General features: G+C 45.0%; 1 protein-coding gene across 1 annotated transcript in view; it reads left to right on the top strand.

Annotated features, from left to right (window-relative positions):
• Nucleotides 1-21,168, top strand: part of FBXL13 (F-box and leucine rich repeat protein 13) — a 1,108,093-nt gene that overhangs the window by 707,041 nt on the left and 379,884 nt on the right. Inside the window, exon 16 of the mRNA XM_069229683.1 lies at nt 904-1,023. Coding sequence (XP_069085784.1) covers nt 904-1,023 — 120 coding nt within the window. The remainder of the gene's footprint in view (nt 1-903; nt 1,024-21,168) is intronic.

The raw sequence follows: 21,168 nt of genomic DNA, 5'->3' as shown, positions 1-21,168 counted from the left end.
ATCAGAAATGCTAACCTAAACCCATTAGATTGGTGCACTTTTGCCAGGTGGGAGCGAAGAAGATCTTTGTTTGAACCCTGGTTCAGGCTAATCCACCATTAGATCCCTGAGTTCCTAGCTCTAGTTAACTGTATTAGCTGGAATATTGTCAGGCTTAATACACACCTGACCTATTTGAACTTTTAAAAATGTTTTGTTATATAATGCTCCATGAAACATTCAAGTAGGTCCCTTTTGACATAGGTCTTTGTCTGCATTAATGTGAAAGCATACATACGGCCTACAGTGAATTTGAATACGGGTGCATGTATTAGTCAAGTCATTAACATACAGTTTTTTAAATCGAAAGTGGTGGGCCAGCACATTTTAGTTAAGGTTATGTTAACATTTAACTCTGATTCTTGTCAATATCTACTTACACCTGCATTTAACACTAACACCTATGTTGAGTTTGACCGGGCAGTTAATTGATTTGCAGCTGGTGTTCAAAGAGCACAAAGAAGTAAAGAAAGGTGGTGTGCGACCTTGTTAAGAATTGGTACTATCCTGAAGCTAAAAGGAAATGTTCTTATATGTTTCTAAAGTAAAAAAAAAAAAAAACAACGGTTTCCTAAAACATTGTTCAGACATTAATGGGCTTTGTAATTAGCGCGAACTCCAGAGCCTTAAATGCAGGGAGTGAGCAGCACTCATTAACAATGTCCATCTGTGTGTAGCGCTTAAAGGCAAAGAGAAATAGCATGGTTCTTATTCTGAATGCTGCATTTAATACCTTGCTCAAATGTTGTAATCATAGGTCACTTTTGGTGAAGAACTTTAATCATAGTTGGCCTTTTGGGTTTTTATTTGAAATAAATATGTACATTCTTGAGCTACATATAACAAGCTCTGTTTGTATTTTAGAATAAGCGATCCTGGGATAAGAAACTTTTTAGAAGGCTCTTCTGGGGGAAAAATAAGAGAACTGAACTTAACAAACTGCATCCGCGTGAGTGATATATCCCTTCTGAGAATATCACAGAGGTATGTATCCTTTACAGTAACTGCACGTGCTACTGTGTGCCATTTCAAGATGTGTCTCATCAATAAACTCTGGATCGTTTTGTTTTACCTGACTCTGATGTACACCAATTTGTGTATGCAGCAAGGTATATCGGCAAGCATCACTAGATTCAGTTTAACTATAACTGCTTGTTTGGTTGTGCAATGAAAAGCCAGCAGGAAGCCTTAACCTTCAATGAATTTTTAGGTTTGGTTTGGCTTGGCAAAGCAACTGTTGCCTGACATTTTAACCTACACCGATTTTATTCAACAGTTATTTGCTTCCACAGTACATATCCCTTCCCATGCTATCAGCTTGTAATGCTTCACATGAGTATATAACATTCCTTTAAAGTCAATCCTTTTGATTTCATCAATGCTTGTTATTTATATTCTTCTAGCTACCAATATTGTTCTCCCAACAGTGCTACTGAGCAAATGCATATACTACATCAATGCAACCCAGTAGCTCTAAGAAAGCAGGGATTATCCAATATATGCAAATATATATATATAAGTTGATAACAATGGATGTCATTTCACTATACACCAATATTGAACATCAGATTGGCATCCAGGCATGTAGGCACTTTCTGAGCCAAAGAAATATTCAATTTGCCCAACATAATGAAATGCTTTTAGAAATGATCCATCTCTGCCTTACCAATAATTTCTTTCAGTTTGACCAGCAGTTATTTTTACAGATAAAAGGAACAGCCATGGGCTTTTCCTTTTCTCCAAATTTTGCAAACTTAACAATGGGCTGGTTTGAACAGAGAATAGCATGGGCAGAAGAAAATGAAAAATTCCAGCAGAAAGTCATTAGCTGGTTAAGATTCATTGATGATTTATTTCTAATTTGGGATGGCACAGAAATTGAATTTAAGGAATATTTTAAAGTTTTGAACAATACTGTTGCCAAACTGCAATTCACTTATGAAATCAGTGACACACAAGTGACGTTCCTGGATACAGAAATCTATATAAGAGAAGGAGAGATACCTACCACATTACACAGAAAATCTACTGCCACAAATTCAGTGTTACATGCCCAATAGTTTTCACCCACCCAATACTAAATGGAACATACCATATGGCGAATTCTTACGGATAAAAAGAATTTCTTGAGAATCAGGAGAATTTGCTAAACATATGAAGGCCTCAGAAGAAAGATTTATCTCCAGACAATATCCCAGGAAATGTATTAATAAGGCAAAACAGCGAGTGGAAAAGATTTCGAGAACAGAATTAGTTCATAAAAAAACTTCTGTGTTGGAAGGTCAATCGGAGGATCCTTTACGTTTCATCACAACATACTCCAAATATGTCTCCCAGTTACGGAAAATTCTAACCAAACACTGGTCTATTCTCCAATTGGATCCTATAGTAAAGGAGATTATGGGAGACTTTCCTTTAATGACTTTTAGAAGAGCACCAAATTTGCGGGACAGAATCACGAAAAGTCACTTTAGCTCTCAGAAAAGGGGCAACAGGCTAAAAAAAAACGGTTTTTGGAAATGTGGCAATTGCAAGGCTTGCAAAATTGCGAAAAACACTAAGGAATACACCATTGGTAATGGTGTCACAAAAAGCATTAAACAACATATCACTTGTAAGAGCCGGTTCACAGTATATGTTATTGAATGCCCCTGCGGTTTAAAGTATGTTGGGAGCACAATATGTGAAACAAAGAAAAGGATCCTTGAACATATTCGTGCCATCGTCAACACAGACAGAAGTTATGCAACGGCTAAGCATATGGAGTTGGCACATGATAGCCAATGGGAAACAATGACTTTTTATGCAATTGACCATGTCCCCATAAGTGAACGAGGAGGGGACAGAGAAAAGAGACTACGACAATTGGAGTCTAAACACATCTTGGAGATTCGAACCTTGACCCCTCTGGGGATGAATCAGGATGAGGAGTTATTTGTACATTTGTAATTTTACATGGCAGCCATTGCAAATAATCATAAAACACATTTTTTTCTTTTTTCTATTTTCTATGCTGTAGCACTTGCAGCTAATATTCAGTTTGGTTAATATTTTAGTTTTTTTATTATGGGGGGAGACACAGACAGTATGTCACATACGCACATTTATGAGGTGTATCAACATATTGTTTAAATTGGTTTTGTTTTGCGGTAACTACAACTCCCAGAATGCAGCATTATAAGTTTATAGTGCACTAGTTAATAATTTAATTTATTTGGAAATTATGGGTGAGTTTTAGTTGTGCAGACCGCAGTTATTAAACTTAACAAGCAGAGAGAAGTAGTTTCTAAGTGCATTTAGAAATATGTTGAGGCTTAATGAATTGTTATCTGTAGATATAAATGTGGAAACAGAAACCTCCTACCGGAAATGCCCATGATCAAGGTCTCTCAGACCGAAACGCGTAGGGCAGGTGATTGTTGAGCTGTAAACGAAGTTAACGGAGCCTGAATAAATGAATTTTGTGAAATAAGAGATCCCGGAGTGCGGTCGTTCGTGAAGTATTTCATGAATGTTGTTGATATGGATATCAACAGCTATATGAAGGAGGCCAATCATCAACTTTCCAATAAACAGCATTATCAAAAATTAACTACCAATCCTACCAATGAATATCAAACCATCTACCGGGAGATGCTTGATAGCTGGCACACTAATGATCTAATTGATCAAAATGAATACCTTTATCTCAAAGTCATGTTTCCTAGAACTCCCTGTATTTATTTTTTACCAAAAATTCATAAAAACACAAAACATCCCCCTGGTCGACCTATAGTCAGCATGAATTCATCCCTATTAGAAAATACTTCCCGCTTTTTGGACCTCTTCCTATGTCCTTTTGTTACTGAATTGCCCTCCTATCTTCGAGACACCAATGATTTTCTAGCTAAGATCCATAATGTTCCATGGCAATCCAACTATTTATTGGTAACCATGGATGTGACTGCACTCTATACTTCTATCAAGCATGAGTACGGTATCCAAGCATGTTGTCATTTTTTGGGCACTCGTAAAATTGAATTCCTTCAACACACCAACATGCTAATCAGCATGTTAAGATTCTGTCTCACCCACAATGCCTTTCTATTTGACAACCAATATTATTTGCAGAAACAAGGGACTGCAATGGGAGCTTCATTTGCTCCCACGTACGCTAACCTTTATATGGGCTGGTGGGAGAAGGAGACAGCTTGGTCTGACTCCAATAGTAAATATATGGAACAAGTGATACTATGGGTCTGATATATTGATGATCTCTTTCTTATTTGGGATGGTGATGAAGGTTCTCTCAAACAACATGTTAACATCTTGAACAATAATGAGTTTAATATTCATTTAGATTTAAAACATAGTGCCCAAACTATAGAATTTCTTGATGTCCAGATTTCTGTACAAAAGGACGGTTTACAGACAACCATCTTCCGCAAACCAACAGCCTGCAATTCAATCCTGCATGGTAATAGCGGCCATCCAAAAGCTTTGAAATGGAGCATTCCATATAGTCAATTTTTACGGGCTCGTAGAATTTGTTCCAACGATGAATGCTTCAATACTGAAATTGTTACCATGACACAGAGATTTCTGGAGAGAGGGTACCCCTTGAAGATTCTCAAAGATGCTCATTTGAGGGTCTTGAATATGTCCAGAGAAAAACTGCTTTTCAAATCTGGTAGCATCAATAATCAAGATCGAAATGAGGGATCGTCACCTAGACTGTTTCTGGAATTCAATTCCCAACATTCACATTTAAATAACATTATACAAAAAAATTGGCATGTTTTGAGACATGATTCTGCCATAAAAGACAGTATAGGTCCTCATCCACATATCACATATCGCAAAACTCAATCATTGGGTGACCATCTCACCAGAAGCCTATTTCAGAGTCCCAAAGCTAATGTGTCTTGGCTAGCTAAGAAAAGTTTGGGCTTTTGGAAATGTGGACATTGCAAATCCTGTTTATATGCACAAAACACTCACACATATACTACTTTTGAAGGGAAAATCTGTGACATAACAGATCGTATCACATGTGAAACTGAATACGTTGTATATGTTATTGAATGTGGTTGTCATAAAAAATATGTAGGCAGTACCATTCACAAATTGAAAGTCAGGTTCTTACAACAGCTTAGAACTATTAAGAACCATGATCCATCTTACCCCTTAGCTAAACACTTTTGGGATGTACATGAAGGCAATTGCAGCTCTTTAATATTTTATGGTGTTAAAACCTTTGCTGCCCATCCCCGGGGAGGGAACAGAACTGCGCATTTGAGACAGACTGAGTCAAAAATGATTTTACTTCTAGGCACAGAACACCCCTGGGGTCATAATTTGGACGCAGAGCTTCATGTCCATTTGTGAGACTTTAGATCTCTTTACATACATATATATATATATATTTCTATATATATAATTTTTCCAGTAGAAAATATGAAATTAATTTGTTTTTTTAAAATACTGTTTTTTAGGATCCTTTATCGGTTTATGAAATTTCCGGATTGAAATTTAGCTTACTTTGTTATTTTATATTTTATATATTAATTCACTTTAGGGTGTTACACCCATCTAATTTATCTTCGTACTGTAATATATGCCCCTGGGGAGGCTAGCGGTGTGTATATATATTTTCCTGTTGCTGAATCTGTTGGGTTTGTTTGCAACTTCCCAATTAATGATAGGTTTACCTATGATATGGATATATTAATTTTTTCCTTTTTAGAATATATTAATATTCAGAGGATTTAGGATTAATTTAATGAATTGTATCATGATCTATTTAAAATGAAATTTGATATTGCTATTAAGAATAATTGAGATATTTATATAAACTGTATAGAATTTTGGTCATTAACATCCATTTATATATTTGTCCGTACTGGATATAACTTTTATTGGTATCTCTTTCTTAGAATCGATTGAATTTATTTATCTAGTCATCTATTCATAGCTTGTATATAGATTGAGTGTATTGTGATTAATTTATAGTACATATATTTATATATGTATTTATTTATATATCAGGCTTTTAAAACTTTAGGTAAAAAGTGGATAATATGTCAATACCAAGAGTAAAAGGAAAAAGGAAGAGAAAAAGAGAAAAAACCTTATACATGGGGCATTCCTTTCCTTGTATTTAACAATTATCAACTGTGATTATATATTTTTCATGTATTTATAGGCAACCAGATCATATATGTGATATTGCAGTATAACATGAAAGAAATATATAATGTTATATTTGAAGTTTTTATCTCAATTAGAGCACAGGATTAGCAGTTTTGTATTTTCAAACTTAGAACTGACACGTTACAAAATGGCCGCTCTGTTTGCACTTCTCTGGAGTTATGCAGTTAACAACAAAGAAGGACTATATGGTTTAAATAGTTGGGTGTAAAAATGTCTGCCAATGTCCTGTTGAAGGCTTCGGACGAAACGCGTTGACATCTGGTTGGGACAGCGTGTGTTTGTTTATGGTGGGCACATTATTGATTTTCTTTTTGTGCTTTTGTACCATTTTTTGCGGGTCGAATTTATCTGCATTTAAATCTTTTTCAATAAATAGCAGCCAATGAAATTATTCATAAGTGGTTTTTGACTATTTTACGAGCCTGTTTTGGATGATGTGCAGCCCTTGGTGTGCGATTATAATGCACCAGTTTTCTTGAATACATATATATATATATATATATGCTTCCTGGAAAAAAAAAAGATTACAGGGACGTTATGGTTAGGTTTAGATTTTACACTCAAAACACTAACCATAGAAATTCAACAGTTATCGTTATACTTATCTCACAAAACTATAATTCGTGCCCTAAGGTAACTAAAACACACGTCCCCGCCTTGCACTGCTAATTATCCCATATATTACATCAGTGATGCCTTCTTTAATTATATCACTGATAATATCACCACAGCCTTTGCTGTGCTCATACCCTACTAATGCAGGAGATCACTAATCCGTACCTCCATGCTGCCATAATGCACCATTACAGTTTTTTCTGTGCAATGCCTCGCTATTTTACACAAGAGCTGCATTTTATTAAAAAAAAAAAACAGGTAAAACTTATACAAGAGTGAATATTCTGCAATCATTAGCTCCACTATTCAACTGATTCTCTTTCCCTGTGGGATAGCAAGTCACTTCATTCACAGACCTCCTTCAGGATGCAGTAGTACTCGCAAGCTCGGCATATGCTATTTAGAAGAGTCTCATTCATTTGGATCTTTACGTAGCCTATGACAGATTGTCACAACCCATTTTGTTTTCTTGACTTTGGGAGATTGGGGTAAAAGGTCAGGCCCTTCACTTGTTGAAATCATTCTTACCAGAATACAGCCAGACAGCACACACCCCTGCTTCGGCACTGGTTGCGAGATGCTGCATACTGCCAGGAACAGTTAGATGTATACTGGGAAGTAATGCTGGTGCGCTCACGACCCAAGGACATTTAGGCCCTCATTACAACCCTGGCGGTAAATCCCACTTACAGCCGTGCCCACGGCTGCCACGATACCGTGACCACAGCGGTAATCCGCCACGGGTATTATGACCCACACAGAGAATACCGCCACCATACAGACACCCACACAAGTCCGCAACACCAAAGGTCAGTGATAAAATGGGGATAGCAAAACCCACACCGTCACACCAACAGGAATACGCCCACAGTATCACGACTCACGAATCAACGCAGCGGTCTTTCAACCGCGGTAAACCATTGGCGGTACACACCGCCACACTCAAAATACACACACACTTAAAAAACCACACCACAGTGGACAATTCAAAATACGCACACCTGACATGCATACATACACCACATCCACACACTCACACCACTACAAAACACACACCCACACAAAACACACACCCACACTACCCACAACCCCTTACAATGAAAAAAAAAGAGACCAAGCACAGAGAGACAAGCAAAGAGCACCCACTCAATCAGAGGCACAGAACACCATCACTCATACACCATCCACGCACATCACACTATACGCCCCAACACATCATCCCACACATCACCTCACACATACTCACACCACATCCATGGCACCCCAAAGACACCCCAGGTTTTCTGAGGAGGAGCTAAGGGTCATGGTGGAGGAAATCATCCGGGTAGAGCCACAGCTATTCAGATCACAGGTGCAGCAGATGTCCATTGCTAGGAAGATGGAGCTATGGCGGAGAATCATGGACAAGGTCAACGCCGTGGGACAGCATCCAAGAACCAGAGATGACATCAGGAAGAGGTGGAACGACCTACGGGGGAAGGTGCGTTCCGTGGTTTCCAAGACACCAGATTGCTGTACAGAGGACTGGCAGTGGACCCCCGCCTCCTCCCCCACAACTAACAACATGGGAGGAGCAAGTCTTGGCGATCATGCATCCTGAGGGCCTCGCAGGAGTAGCAGGAGGACTAGACTCTGGTAAGTCAAAGCTTTACCATTATATCCCCCACCCTACCTGCATGCCATCACATACCCCCACCTGTACCCTCACTCCCATCACTCCATCACCACACTTATACCCCACCATCACAACCGACCCATCCCAATACCAAGCCCTGCATGCAACAACAATGCATGGACACCCATCACAGACCTGCACCACAGCATGCCCAGTAGAGAGACTCACCCAGCCCACACAATCAGCACTCACACAAGGCCAAAGCGACAGGGAAAGCACAATTATACAGGGAAACACACCCATTGCACAAGATGGCACACACAGATACAATAACCATGCATTTGCATCCCAACAGGACCCCTACCCAACGTCACCGGAGAGGAGGTGCCACCAACAACCAGCTCACCCCCAGAAGAGGCCCACAGTGATGACAACAGCTCTGCACGCCTGAATCACGATGACCAACCTGGCCCATGAGGGACCTCTGGGCAGTCAGTTTCTCTGCCACAGTCCCAACCCACCACAGAGCCTCCCCCCTCAGGAAACACCACCACAGCACCCATCCAGCGGGCCCATCCCTCTGTCCCCAGGGCACGTCAATCAGCAGTGTGTCCACCACTACAGGGACCCCAGGCAACCCCACTAACACAGGACGATCAGGGACGTGGGGTCAGTGGCAGTGGGCACACGGTTTAGGGGACAGAGGCACAGGACAGCAGGAAAGCTGGGAGAACTGCTGTGCGACAGGGGGAGGACAGGCCCAGGGAACCGACCCTCCACGAGGCACTCTCCAACATCATGGGAGCATACCACCCTGTCCAGGAGACTGGCCAAGTTACAGGAGGCCCAGCGGCTGCAGGAGGGACAGTACCTGGGGATCAGGTAAGACCTCACAAAAATCTACACCATCCTGTTCACCATAGCAGGGGTGCTGGCTGACATGGGCAAGGCCATGAGGGAGGCAGTGGCACAACAAAAGTCCCCTGACACTAGCCAAACCGAGGAACAGCCTTCCATTGCTGCCGGCGCTAGTGGACAGGAGGCCCTGCCACAGGACCAACAGGCCACCAGCACCCTGCCCCCTGCAGAAGGAGAACCACCCCGCAAATGGTCCCTGTGATCCAGGCAGAAGACAGAGAACATTGCAAAGACCCCCGCCAGGAAATAGGACTCTCCTGATTGTCACCCTTCTGTCCCACTCTGTTACCCTGACTACCCTGAACTGCCATTACTCCCCTTACTATGCCCCATTGGACATGACCCCAGCCCCTTGCAATTACCCCCATACTATTTAGCACAAAAAATAAACACCTTATAAATAAACCATACTGGAGTCAGTGTAATGATTGGAAAGATGTATTCTTACAACATTCTCAAAGCATTGCAACGTCTATGTTTATTGAATTATACCAATGCATGACAGTTGGTGGGCAGCAGTACATAAAGCAGGAGCCAGAATGGGGTACACAGATCTGAAAAAAGGGAACCCAAAGGGAACAGTCAGTGGCCATAGACAGAGGGGTAAGAGGCTGCCATGTACAATGTCCAAAAGTAAACTGAAATGTGAAGTTGAGTTACAGTCTCTTACCTGTGTCACTGGAAGTACTGCTGTATAATGGTTGTTCTGTTGTCCACATCTTCTTCATCTGCCTCCTCTTCCTCACAGTCCACAGGCTCCTCCGCTTCCACAAGACCATCACCAGACTCATCCTCCAGCAGAAAAGGCACCTGGCGTCTCAAGGCCAGGTTATGCAACATACAGCATGCCACGATGATCTGGCACGCCTTCTTCGGTGAGTGATACAGGTATCCACCTGTCAGATGGAGGCACCGGAACCTGGCTTTCAGGAGACCAAAGGTCCTTTCAATAATCCTCCTTGTTCCCCCATGTGCCTCATTGTAACGTTCCTCTGCCCTTGTCCAGGGATTCCTCACTGGGGTTAGTAGCCATGAGAGGTTGGGGTAACCAGAGTCACCTGGAAACTATTGAGGGACAACTGTTAGACACACACTAACCCTTAGGGACAACCCCATACTCAGACCCCAACTTATACTGTGTGGGGACCTTGGCCTCACCTAATAGCCACTCCGGGTGCCTCTTGAGTTGCCCCATCACATAAGCGATGCTGCTATTCCTCAAGACATAGGCGTCATGCACTGAGCCAGGATATTTGGCATTCACGTGGGAGATGAACTGGTCTGCCAAACACACCATTTGCACATTCATTGAATCATAGCTTTTTCTATTCCTGTAGACCTGTTCATTTCTGCGGGGTGACAAATGCCACATGTGTACCATCAATGGCACCAATGATGTCGGGGATATGTCCCAGGGCATACAAGGCAGCTTTCACTGTGGCCAAATCCTCCACCTGGGGGAAGACCATATAGCTGCGCACATGTTTCAGCAGGGCAGACAACACTCTGGTCAACACGTTGGAGAACATTGGCTGAGACATCCCTGATGCCATGGCCACTGTTCTTTGAAAGGAACCACTTGCCAGGAAATGGAGCACTGACAGGACCTGCACTAGATGGGGTATTCCTGTGGGCTGGCGATAGCTGACATCAGGTCTGGCTCCAATTGGGCACACAGTTCTTAGACTGTGGCACGATCAAGTCTGTATGTGATGATAATGTGTCTGTCCTCCATTGTCGACATGTCCACCAGGGGTCTGTACACCGGAGGATGCCGCCATCTCATCTGCCTCAGCGGTTGTAGCCTTTGGAGGAGAACAGTGAGCCGAAGGTCATTTTCCACATAGATAGCACAACTGTTTTTGAATTAATGTCACAGAAGCAGTGTGTGAATTTGAGAGTCAGTATATGTGCCAATATGTGCTGTGATGCAGTTAGGTGCCATGCCATGTGCCCCCCTGAAATGGCGGCTACCTGACCTGTGAGGAGGGACAAGGGGAAATGAGGTAACTGCGCTGGCGTTGTGCTGCGTCGCGGTAGGGAGTCGAAGACCGACATGCAACTCCGCATTGGTTATCATTGGGCCCTATGGGTCCCAGGAGCCAATGGCAATGTATGCCGGCGGTGAGGGTACACACCGCCGCAGACAACGCCGCCATTTTCTAGCTATTCACTCACTTGCTACCTGACCATCAACAGGAGAGGAGCTACACTGCAAGTGCTGCTGTGACCTGAGTCTGGAAGCCACAATGGCTAGAGTGTCTGGGGAAAGTGCCCCTGCCTTCACAGTGGAGGAGTTGGAGAAACTGGTGGACGGGGTCCTCCCCCAGTACACGTTACTCTGCGGTCCTCCAGATAAACAGGTGAGTACACTGTGAGCATGATGTGGTGGCAATGCCTCTTTGGAGTGGTGTGGTTGTAAGCCACATGTTGGGGTAAGAGGTGGACAGTGTATGTGCGTCAGGGCATGGGTGAGAACTGATGGGCAATGAGTATGACGGTCCGGACGGGTGAGTAATTACATTTTCCGCTGTCTTTTCCCTCTAGGTCCGTGCCCACCAGAAAAAGGGTATTTGGCGTGCCATCGCCAAAAGGTGCGGACCCTGGGGGTCTCTCACAGGCAGAGCACCCACTGCCGCAAGAGATGGGAGGACCTGCGCCGCTGGACCAAGAAGATGGCAGAGGCCCAACTTGGGCTGGCCTCCCAAAGTGGAAGGGGTGCCCGTCGCACCATAACCCCCCTGATGTTCTGCATCCTGGTGGTGGCCTATCCGAAGTTGAATGGGCCCTTGAGGGCATCACAGCAGCTACAACGGGGTGAGTACAGATTCAGAAAGCTGACTTCACGCGCTTTAGGAACTAGCTGGGTGGGGGATGTGGGCTGTGGGTGCCCCTAGGCTAGGGCGATCATGGCAGGGTAGGTCCCTTGTTTGCAGGCTCTGAAGCACTCCTACCCCAATGGTACAAGTGGCCAACTACTACTGGGCGGGGTCCTGCGGGTGTCGGGTGTGCAGATGCTGGTGTTTGGCATTGTTCCCCGTGGGCTGGTGACTACCTTAGTGACTGGTTGGGCATGGCCTAGTGCATAGGGCAGCTCAGTGTGTGTTGTGTATGCCAATGGTAGTGGTGTTGCTGGGATTGACCAAGTGTATCCCCTATCTCCCCCCCCCCCCTTCTTGTTTTGTCACCCTGTCCTTGTGTGCATTAGCACCATCTGGCGGCAGAGCAGAGGCACCGGCAACGGAGGGAGCTACATCCCACTTGGCCCATGAAGGCGACGACGGCTCCACGACGGGGACAGGAGGGGGATACAAGTGACAGCGACTCCTCCTCCGATGGAAGCTCCCTGGCGGTGGCGGACACCTCTGTGCCCACCCCAACAACAGGTTCAGCCGCCACCCCCCTACCAGCACCACCCTCCCAGCAGACCCTCAGCGTGTTTCCTGTGCCTGCTCACCTAGGAGGGTGGGCATCTCCTTCGCCCCAGACACCTCAGGCCCTGCCCCAGTCAGCCCTGCTGCCCTCAGTGAGGAGGCTAATGACCTCCTGAGATCCCGCACTGTTGGGCAGTCAACCATTCTGAATGCCATCTAGGGTGTCGAGAGGCTTTTGCAACAAACAAATGCATACCTGGAGGGCATTCATTCTGGCGTGGCGGCCCAAGAGAGCATTTCAGGCTCTTGCCTCAGCACTGATGGCAGCTATTGTCCCTGGGTCCAGCCTCCCCCTCCAACTTCCACTACCCCGACCCAATCCCCTCTGTCTCACCCTATCCCAAGCACACCTTCAGACCAGCAAGCACACACATCAACACACAAAAGTGTCTCAGGAAAACTGCACCACACATCATCACACAGGCACTCACACAAGCACCATACCCATGCACACATACCAACATCCACTTCCTCCACTGTGTCCCCCTCCTCCTCTTCTTCCACCACCCTCCCAGTAGAGTCTCCACTCAGACCTGCATGCACTACATCATCAGTCACTGCCTCCATCACCAGCACGCCTATCACAACACACCCCTCACGAGCAATCACCACCCCCACAACCATGCACACATCCCCTTTGTCCTCTCCCAGTGTGTCTGTGAGCCCTCCTCCCAAAGTACACAAACGCAGGCACACACCCAGTCAACAGCCATCCACCTCACAAGAGCCTCCAGCTCATGCACCTTCACCCAAGCTCAGCAGAATTACACCTCCTACAACCAATCCCTCTTCCTCCACTTCCCCACCCCCTCCATCTTCCTGTCCCAGTGTGTCTAAAAAACTTTTCCTGGCTAACGTTGACCTCTTCCCTACGCCTCCCCCGTCCTTCCCCTAGGGCCAGGATGTCTAGATCCCAGGCCAGCACCTCAGCCACCAAGTCGGCATCCACTGTGGTCCCTGCAAGTCCAAGAGGATCAAAGGGGGCACCCGTCAGGGCTGGCAGTGTGCCACTTACCAATGCAAGAGACCAACCGATTCCGCCACCTGCCAAGGTTAAGAAGGGGCCGGCATGCAGCACGGACAAGACGCAACACCCACCCAGCAAGGCCTCATCCAAAACAAAAGAGGACAGTGCCAAGGTCCCAGCAGCATCTACCAAGGTGGGGAAGGAGAAAAAAAAGCAAAGGCAAGGCACATCAGGGCTCGGAGCCTCCATGTGAGGGACTGGTGACCACCATTTGTCCTGACAGGCCAGCAACCTGTACCACGGTAAGCACCGCCGCAACGACCGCCACCTGCCCCGCCATCTTCATCGCCCCGTGCACCGCTGCTGCCACAACGACAGTCACCAGCATCATCCCCAGTTGGCAGCCGTCCGAGGCTGCTGGAGATGGCCTGGTGTATCCTTCCACTACTACTAGCACCTGCACCACGGGCAGCACCGGCAGCATCTCCGCCGCAGACACCGCCACCTGCACCACCACATGCCCAGCCGGTGCCACTACATCGGACATCAGCAGCATCCCCAGTGGGCAGCCGTCCGACGCTGCAGGAGATGTCCTGGACCCTGCACCCACCACTTGAGGCACCACCAGCAGCACTGTCACTACCAGCAGTTTGCAGCCTAAGTCACTGCAGGATAGAGTCTGGCTCTGCCTCCATGGAGTATCATGATACCTGTTCCCTGCACATCTCGTGCCTCAGACACCCAGGTGAGGGAATGTGAACTGCCACACCCCAGGTGCAGCATCACTGGGCACAAGGCCCCCTCCAGAACCACTGGAGAAAGGCACCCACTCACCCAATCCTTGGCAGGATAAAGCAGACTGCTCACAAAGCCCCCCGCCCCCCCAGAACGAACCAGTGGAGAAAGACATCCACTCCCCCTATCCTTGGCAGGATGAAGCAGACTGGGCACAATGCCCCCTCCAGAACCAGTGGAGAAAGGCATCCACTACCCCCTATCCTTGGCAGGATGAAGCAGACAGGGCACAAGGCCACCTCCAGAACCAGTGGAGAGATGCATCCACTCACCCAATCCTTGGCAGGATGAAGCAGACTGGGCCCAAGGACCCCTCCAGAACTAGTGGAACATGTCACCCACTTGAGAGACTGTGGCTTTGCACTCCCCAGGACCAAGCAGTGGGCAAACCACCCACTTGAGAGACTTGAGAGACTGCGGCTTTGCACTCCCCAGGACCAAGCAGTGGGCAAACCACCCACTTGAGAGACTGTGGCTTTGCACTCCCCAGGACATCGCTGTGGGCATGTTGCCCCCTCGAGGAGCTGTGGCGTAGTACCATCTTCTGGCTGAGGTGCCCCCCTCCCCTTCCCCCAGAGGTGCCTGTGTGTTTTCGACCTGATGCTCCTGCAATGTTCTCTCTGTTTTGAGGCAGGAGTCAAGTGTGGGCTTCGCCCATGGTTGTTTGGGCCACTGGTCCACAAACATTTGCAATGGACAGTGTACAGCCCTCTGTACATATTGTACATATTTGTATAAACTGTTGTTTACAATCGTTAACTTTATATGCATTTTCTAAATATCACAGATTTGACTAAATTCCATTTGCCCTTGCATTTTTCCAGGGGTTTACGAGGTGTATCTGTAATGTTGTTGGATCTGTTAGTGTGTATGGTGTTGTGGGTGGGGGTTGGAGGGTGGGGATGTTGTGTGTTGCATGTGTGTGTCACTCTCTTCCCCCCCCTCCCCTGTGTGCTAGGTGCAGGACTCAGCTTCGTCGTCGCCGCTGCCTTCTTTCAAATTCCTGGTGTATTAGCAGATACACCAGCATGGGGAGGACCTGCAGTTCGGGCTCCATGGCGTCCTGGTTCTTTGTTGAGTGTCGAAAGGTGAGTGGTTCCCCTTCAGTGTACTGTTTGCGCCGTGCTTTTGATGTTGTTGGTACCGCCCCGGAAAATCTGGCAGATTGGTGTCTTGTAATATGGTGGGCGGTACATTGTCTCCCGCCTGTCTGTTGGCGGTGACTGCAGCGGTGTTTATTGCTAACGCCCTGGCGGTCGGAGTGTTAAAGTGGCTGTCTGTGTTGGCGGTTTCCGGCGTGGTCGTGATTCCATTTTTTTGTTGGCCAGCCTGTTGGTGGTATTACCGCCGCTTTATCACCGACCGCCAGGGTTGTAATGAGGGCCTTAGTCTTCTTTCGTTATCCCTCACATATCGAAATAGCGAAATGTGGTCTGATGTGCCACTGGGCTGACCTTAAGCCCAATGTAGTATGGAGTACTGCAGGGCTGACATTAAGCCCAATGCTGTTTAATATATATGTAGCTCAGGCCTGTTTGAAATATATCTTACAACTTGGATGCAATGACTTATGAGATGATACTCAAAATATTATTAGCTTGACTGCAATATTTGTATGCCAGCACTTGGCCCATGCATGAGAAACAACTCTCTACAATTAAATTCAGTTAAGCCTTGGGTCTTGAACCTTGTAGGGCATCTTCTAATTGGTGTCAGGATTGGTGATAATCATCTCTAGTCTAATGTTGTGCCCTTGTAAACTCAATGAGGAACCTCGGATTTATATTTGACAACAAGTTTGATTGTTCCATCCATATTGCAAATATATCCTCATCATGCTTTCTCCATGTCAAATTATGAAAAAAATAGACTGAGAGCAGACTTGAGGTCCACTGTTTCTCAGCCATGATAGGATCCTGTTTTGACTATTGTAATTCTTTACATACCAGTCTTCACAAATATCTGAGCCTAAAACTTCAGGTCGTCCAAAACATGTCAAAGTACTGGTAGGATATCCACGGTGAGTCTTGGTTTCTTACCAGTTGCATCAGCTACACTGCCTACCCATTGAGAAACGTATAATATTTAAATCATTATGTTTCAGTCATGATCAAGCTCTGAATGTGTACAGAGCCACATTTGGTTCTATAAACCCTTATAAAATCTTTGCTCTTCAAAAGAATGTTTTTTTAAATCTTCCCAATACTTGTAAGGCTAGGCAAGGTAGGCATTTTTTCTTATCCATGTTCTGCACTATGGAAGTAATTGCTAATACAATTATATCTGACAGCCGATCACTTATGTTTCAGGAAATTAGTTAAAATTGCGAGCCATTGCACAGAATATCGAGTAATGGTGCATATGGCAGTGTGGAGGTACCATTTATTGATCTCATGCATGAGTGGGGTCTGAGCGAGGCTAAAGTTTTATATCGCGAGGGAGGCTATCTCATCACAGGGGAGTGTGTAGCGGCGCGCGTGTCAGCTTTACGCGCGGCTACCAAATAAACACACCGAGCCGTGTGTGCTTTAACTTCGTTTATTAGTTCAAACGACTCTCCGTTCTCAACTGCCCTCCCGCTCTTTCGCTCCTCTCTTTATGCTCTTCCCCTCCCGCCAATGGTGCAAACCACCTTGCACCTGTTTAGGAGGGGTCGGGCTCCAGACCCCCCTTTCCTGCTTCCTTCGTTTGGTGTAGACCACATCCGTTGTCAACACTACATCGTGGTTCCTTTTGAGGATAGAGCATTATTAGGTATAGTATATATATGTCCTTGTTGTGCAGGCTCAAATGTTTCCTGACTCAAGTCCCTTTAGTAATTTCAGATGGTATGCAGAAAACCTCACGTGGAGCCGGAAGTAATTCAAGAGTCTGGGAGAATGGATGTGAAGGCAGTGTCTCAGTTTTCTCTTTTGTGCAGTTTTGGACTCAGTGTATCACAGGAGTGCTGTTGTTAGGAAGGAGGAAGGTTATGCACCTCATCGTTCAGCAGGCTCGGAATAAACCATGCAAGGGCAGCTAATACCATGCAGTCATCGGTGGGGACCATTATTGGTACTTACATTGTTCTCTTCTATAGTGTTGGGTTGCCCGCAGAACAGACTTTATTTTGTGCAGTTATGGTTGACAGCGAGGGCCTCTAATAGCAGAATGGAATTTTGTTACAGGGATTCAGGATTTTATTTGTAGGGTAACTTGAAAGCTTTGAGACTGTTGTTTTTTTCTGATTTATGTACTGGGTTTGAATAAAGATGACTGTTTATGTAAATGCCAAAGTGTTTTGGAGGAGGTTCACGAGTTATTGAAGCCATCAAGTTTCCTATCTGAATATGTGTTCTACACACAGCACAGCTCAAAACACATAAGCAGAGGGGGGGTGTATGTCGCCACACACCCCCAAAGTAAAGATCCAAGCACATAAAGGTATTGTGTCTTCTACAATGCTATTTATATTAGTGTTATGGTACAAATCATTGATACCTAAACTATCAAGATTCTGGTGTGGCTAGGGATGAGTCCAAGATAAGAAAAAAGACCAGGGTGAATCCTACCTGGTCTTAGTTCTAGTAAATTTAGAACAATACACAAAAAACTTTGTTTTATTTTTTATCAGCCAGGTGTAGTCAAATAGAGGCACATGTTACATGCAGAGGTCAAGGACCTTGTGTGGGTCACACATGAAAAGACCCTGTCAAACATAGAACACACGTGTAAAAGTGACAGATAAACATTCTCAATGGCTTGATTGGTCCCAAATCTTACCCTCCCTAAGGAGATACCTGTCATTCAGTCTGGGGAGGGACGATGTCCTCTGCAGTCACATACTAATTTATTATGAGACATTCATCACTACTTATCAACAATACTCTCTTGCCTCTATTTCTCAGCCTGCAATTTCATAGGTCACAAGCAAAGCTACCCTGGTGCTATGGGTTTAAAAAACCAAAAAGGAAAAAAGGTTAAGTCACAGTCTGCAAAACTGTAACTGGGTAAACCTGCTACATAAAATACACCTCCTGATGCCCAAAGTAGATGTCCACTATGGGGAGGTAACAAAAGGTTAAAGTAACTATATGTGGTTAAAGAAGGGCAGTATTGCTTAATAAGAGTAATCCCTAGTTCTGAAGTAATTTCTCAAGTACTTACGTCATCCAGAGGTACACGGTGCAGGAGCATCTATCATCCGTGCTCACCCAGCTGCAGATACAACTGCAATGATGGCTGCTGCCTATATTTAAGGTGGAAGGAAAGGTTGATTAATTCGCCTCACCTGGCTACCCCATCCCAGTCTGGTGATGTAGTTGACGTGTGTGGTGGGGGAGGGTTCGATACTGCTATGCCGAATCTGGCCAAAATGAATTTTACTTTTATATGATTAAACTCATAAGGTATAAGCCTGTAGAAACCGGGGTCAGATAAAGGTGGCTTCGTGGGGGCGATATCCTGCCATGGTGGTATAAGCTGTAGTTTTGGGGCAGATCTAATCGTCAAATATGGGAAATGTAGTACTGCTGGGCCATTACTGTAAGCCAAAAGTTGCAGTTACGGCCATGTAAAACTAGGGAACTGGACCAGGAAACCTCCTACAGCCGTTTCTGCTGCGGCTGTGCAGATTGTCATAACCACATGAGTGCAGATGTGATTGTGGGGGCATTGCGGACCATGGGAGGCGTAGCCTAATGTCTGACAGCGGCTCCAAAGAGGCTCACAAAAATAAAATAGGACAATCATCTAGCAGGTCTACACTAGTCACAAGTGGTTATTTACGTATTGCTCACATGAGGTTCCTTCAAAGGGCTCTTGCACCAACAGTGAGCAAGCTAACTTCACATACATTATTCCAGGGGAAAATGTTCTGTTCACACATATCAAATCTTGCACAGTTTCTGAAAGTAGTGCAGTGTCTTGTAAATAGGCTTCTGAAGGAAACTGCATTTGTTAATTTCCCATATCCTCTACTGAGGCTTGGGTGGTACATATCCCTCTAGTTTTGGGCAATATTTCAGGAGCCAGAATAAAGATCAAGTGAAACGGCACCCTCGTGTAAACTTGCATATCCAGGTCATTTCAAATATGCAGTAGAGACAATTTAGAGGAGCATGGGATGGGCCGACCCAGCACTTGGGAAAAGAAGTTGAAGGCCTCCCTCCGGAAGACCTAGACAGGTGGGCTATCCACATGTGTATGCAAAAAGATGCCATCTTCCGAATGACTCCTCAAGCATGTCAGGGAGGTGTCCTTGCCATTCTGCAGAGCCATACATGTGTGTAGCAGACCCTGTGAAGGTGTTTAAACTGAATTAATCAGTAAGAGACAGAAATAGCTACGTTCCGTTGGTAAATAAGGGTGCCCAGCTAGCCTATCTAAGCTAGACCTCTCGCATCACTATCCCATATCACTGTAGAGTGAGAATAGAAATGGGGGAGTGAATGACCAAGGGCCCGTATTCATATTTGATTATTTCTGCTATTGCATTGTAAACCATGATTTATTCTGACATTCCTTGTCTCCTGGTTTTCGTTTTATTGGTGACAGCCTAATTGTAATATACAAATTTAGTTTTTGCTCCTGTGTATTCTAGCTAGTTTTAGTTTCTTTCTTTATTTGAACAAATATATGATCCATTTCATTGTGTGGTGGATACAGTATTCCAACCTGCATTGTAAAAGGAGAGTAGAAAAGATTAGCTCCCACTATTTAGGATGAGAGTGCCAACAAAGAGGCAGAGTGGGGCACTGCAGCCTGGTAAGTTTTGTCCCCCTTCAATCCTCAAAATGCTAAATAGAGGTGTTTTATTTCCAGAGGCAGAATTTCAGTTACCTCGCGATTTAGCACAGTACTGAAAATAAGGATTTGCATGTGCACAGGAAATATCCCTAGAGATTGTGCCTCAGAATTTATCAGCCAGACTTTTTTTCATTGAGGGATTCTGTTGTCTTAAGAATAATGTCAGAATGCAAAGATGAAACAGGGTTCCCATATTGTCTGTGTTAAAACCAGAACACCATTCTGGATTGGATGAAAAGCAGACGTGCCCAAGCGTTGCGGCTTCCTGGCAATTTGTGCAGCCTCCATTTTCCTCCACAATAAACCTTACAGTTAATTAACAGCATGACTTAAACTAACACCAGAGAAAATGCATAGACACAATTGATTGCATACCTTTGTATCAGCTACTGTGCCTTCCTTTATGTGCATTACAGCAAACATGGTTAAAACTTTCCTTTCCAGCTGTACTTACATTGGGCCAACTTTCATTGAGGTATTTAAGCTGCTAGGCATATTCACATATGTCAGATAGATGTATGCAGGGATTGCCCTGCTTCAACCCTTGATTTACACTTTAGTGCGATTGGCGCTGCCATCGCAGCCAAAGATTGTGGGAACCATGAGGGCTGTAAGAAGTAGTTTCCACTCCTTGCCCTTCCCTAAGTCTCCTAGCAGCAAGAAGAAAGCTGTTGAATGACTAACGGTGGGATAGCCCTGTTATGTCAAAGCATGTGTGTGATGTCACTGCTGCTGCCACTGGTACCTAATCAATATGCCTAAACCTCAGGCAGAAAGCAGACATTTGAGACGTCTGGAGTGTTATT

This window comes from Pleurodeles waltl, chromosome 4_1 (genome assembly GCF_031143425.1).
Source record: "Pleurodeles waltl isolate 20211129_DDA chromosome 4_1, aPleWal1.hap1.20221129, whole genome shotgun sequence".
Lineage (NCBI taxonomy): Eukaryota > Metazoa > Chordata > Amphibia > Caudata > Salamandridae > Pleurodeles > Pleurodeles waltl.
Note: the sequence above shows the minus strand (reverse complement) of the source record. Positions and strands in the feature narration are given on the sequence as shown.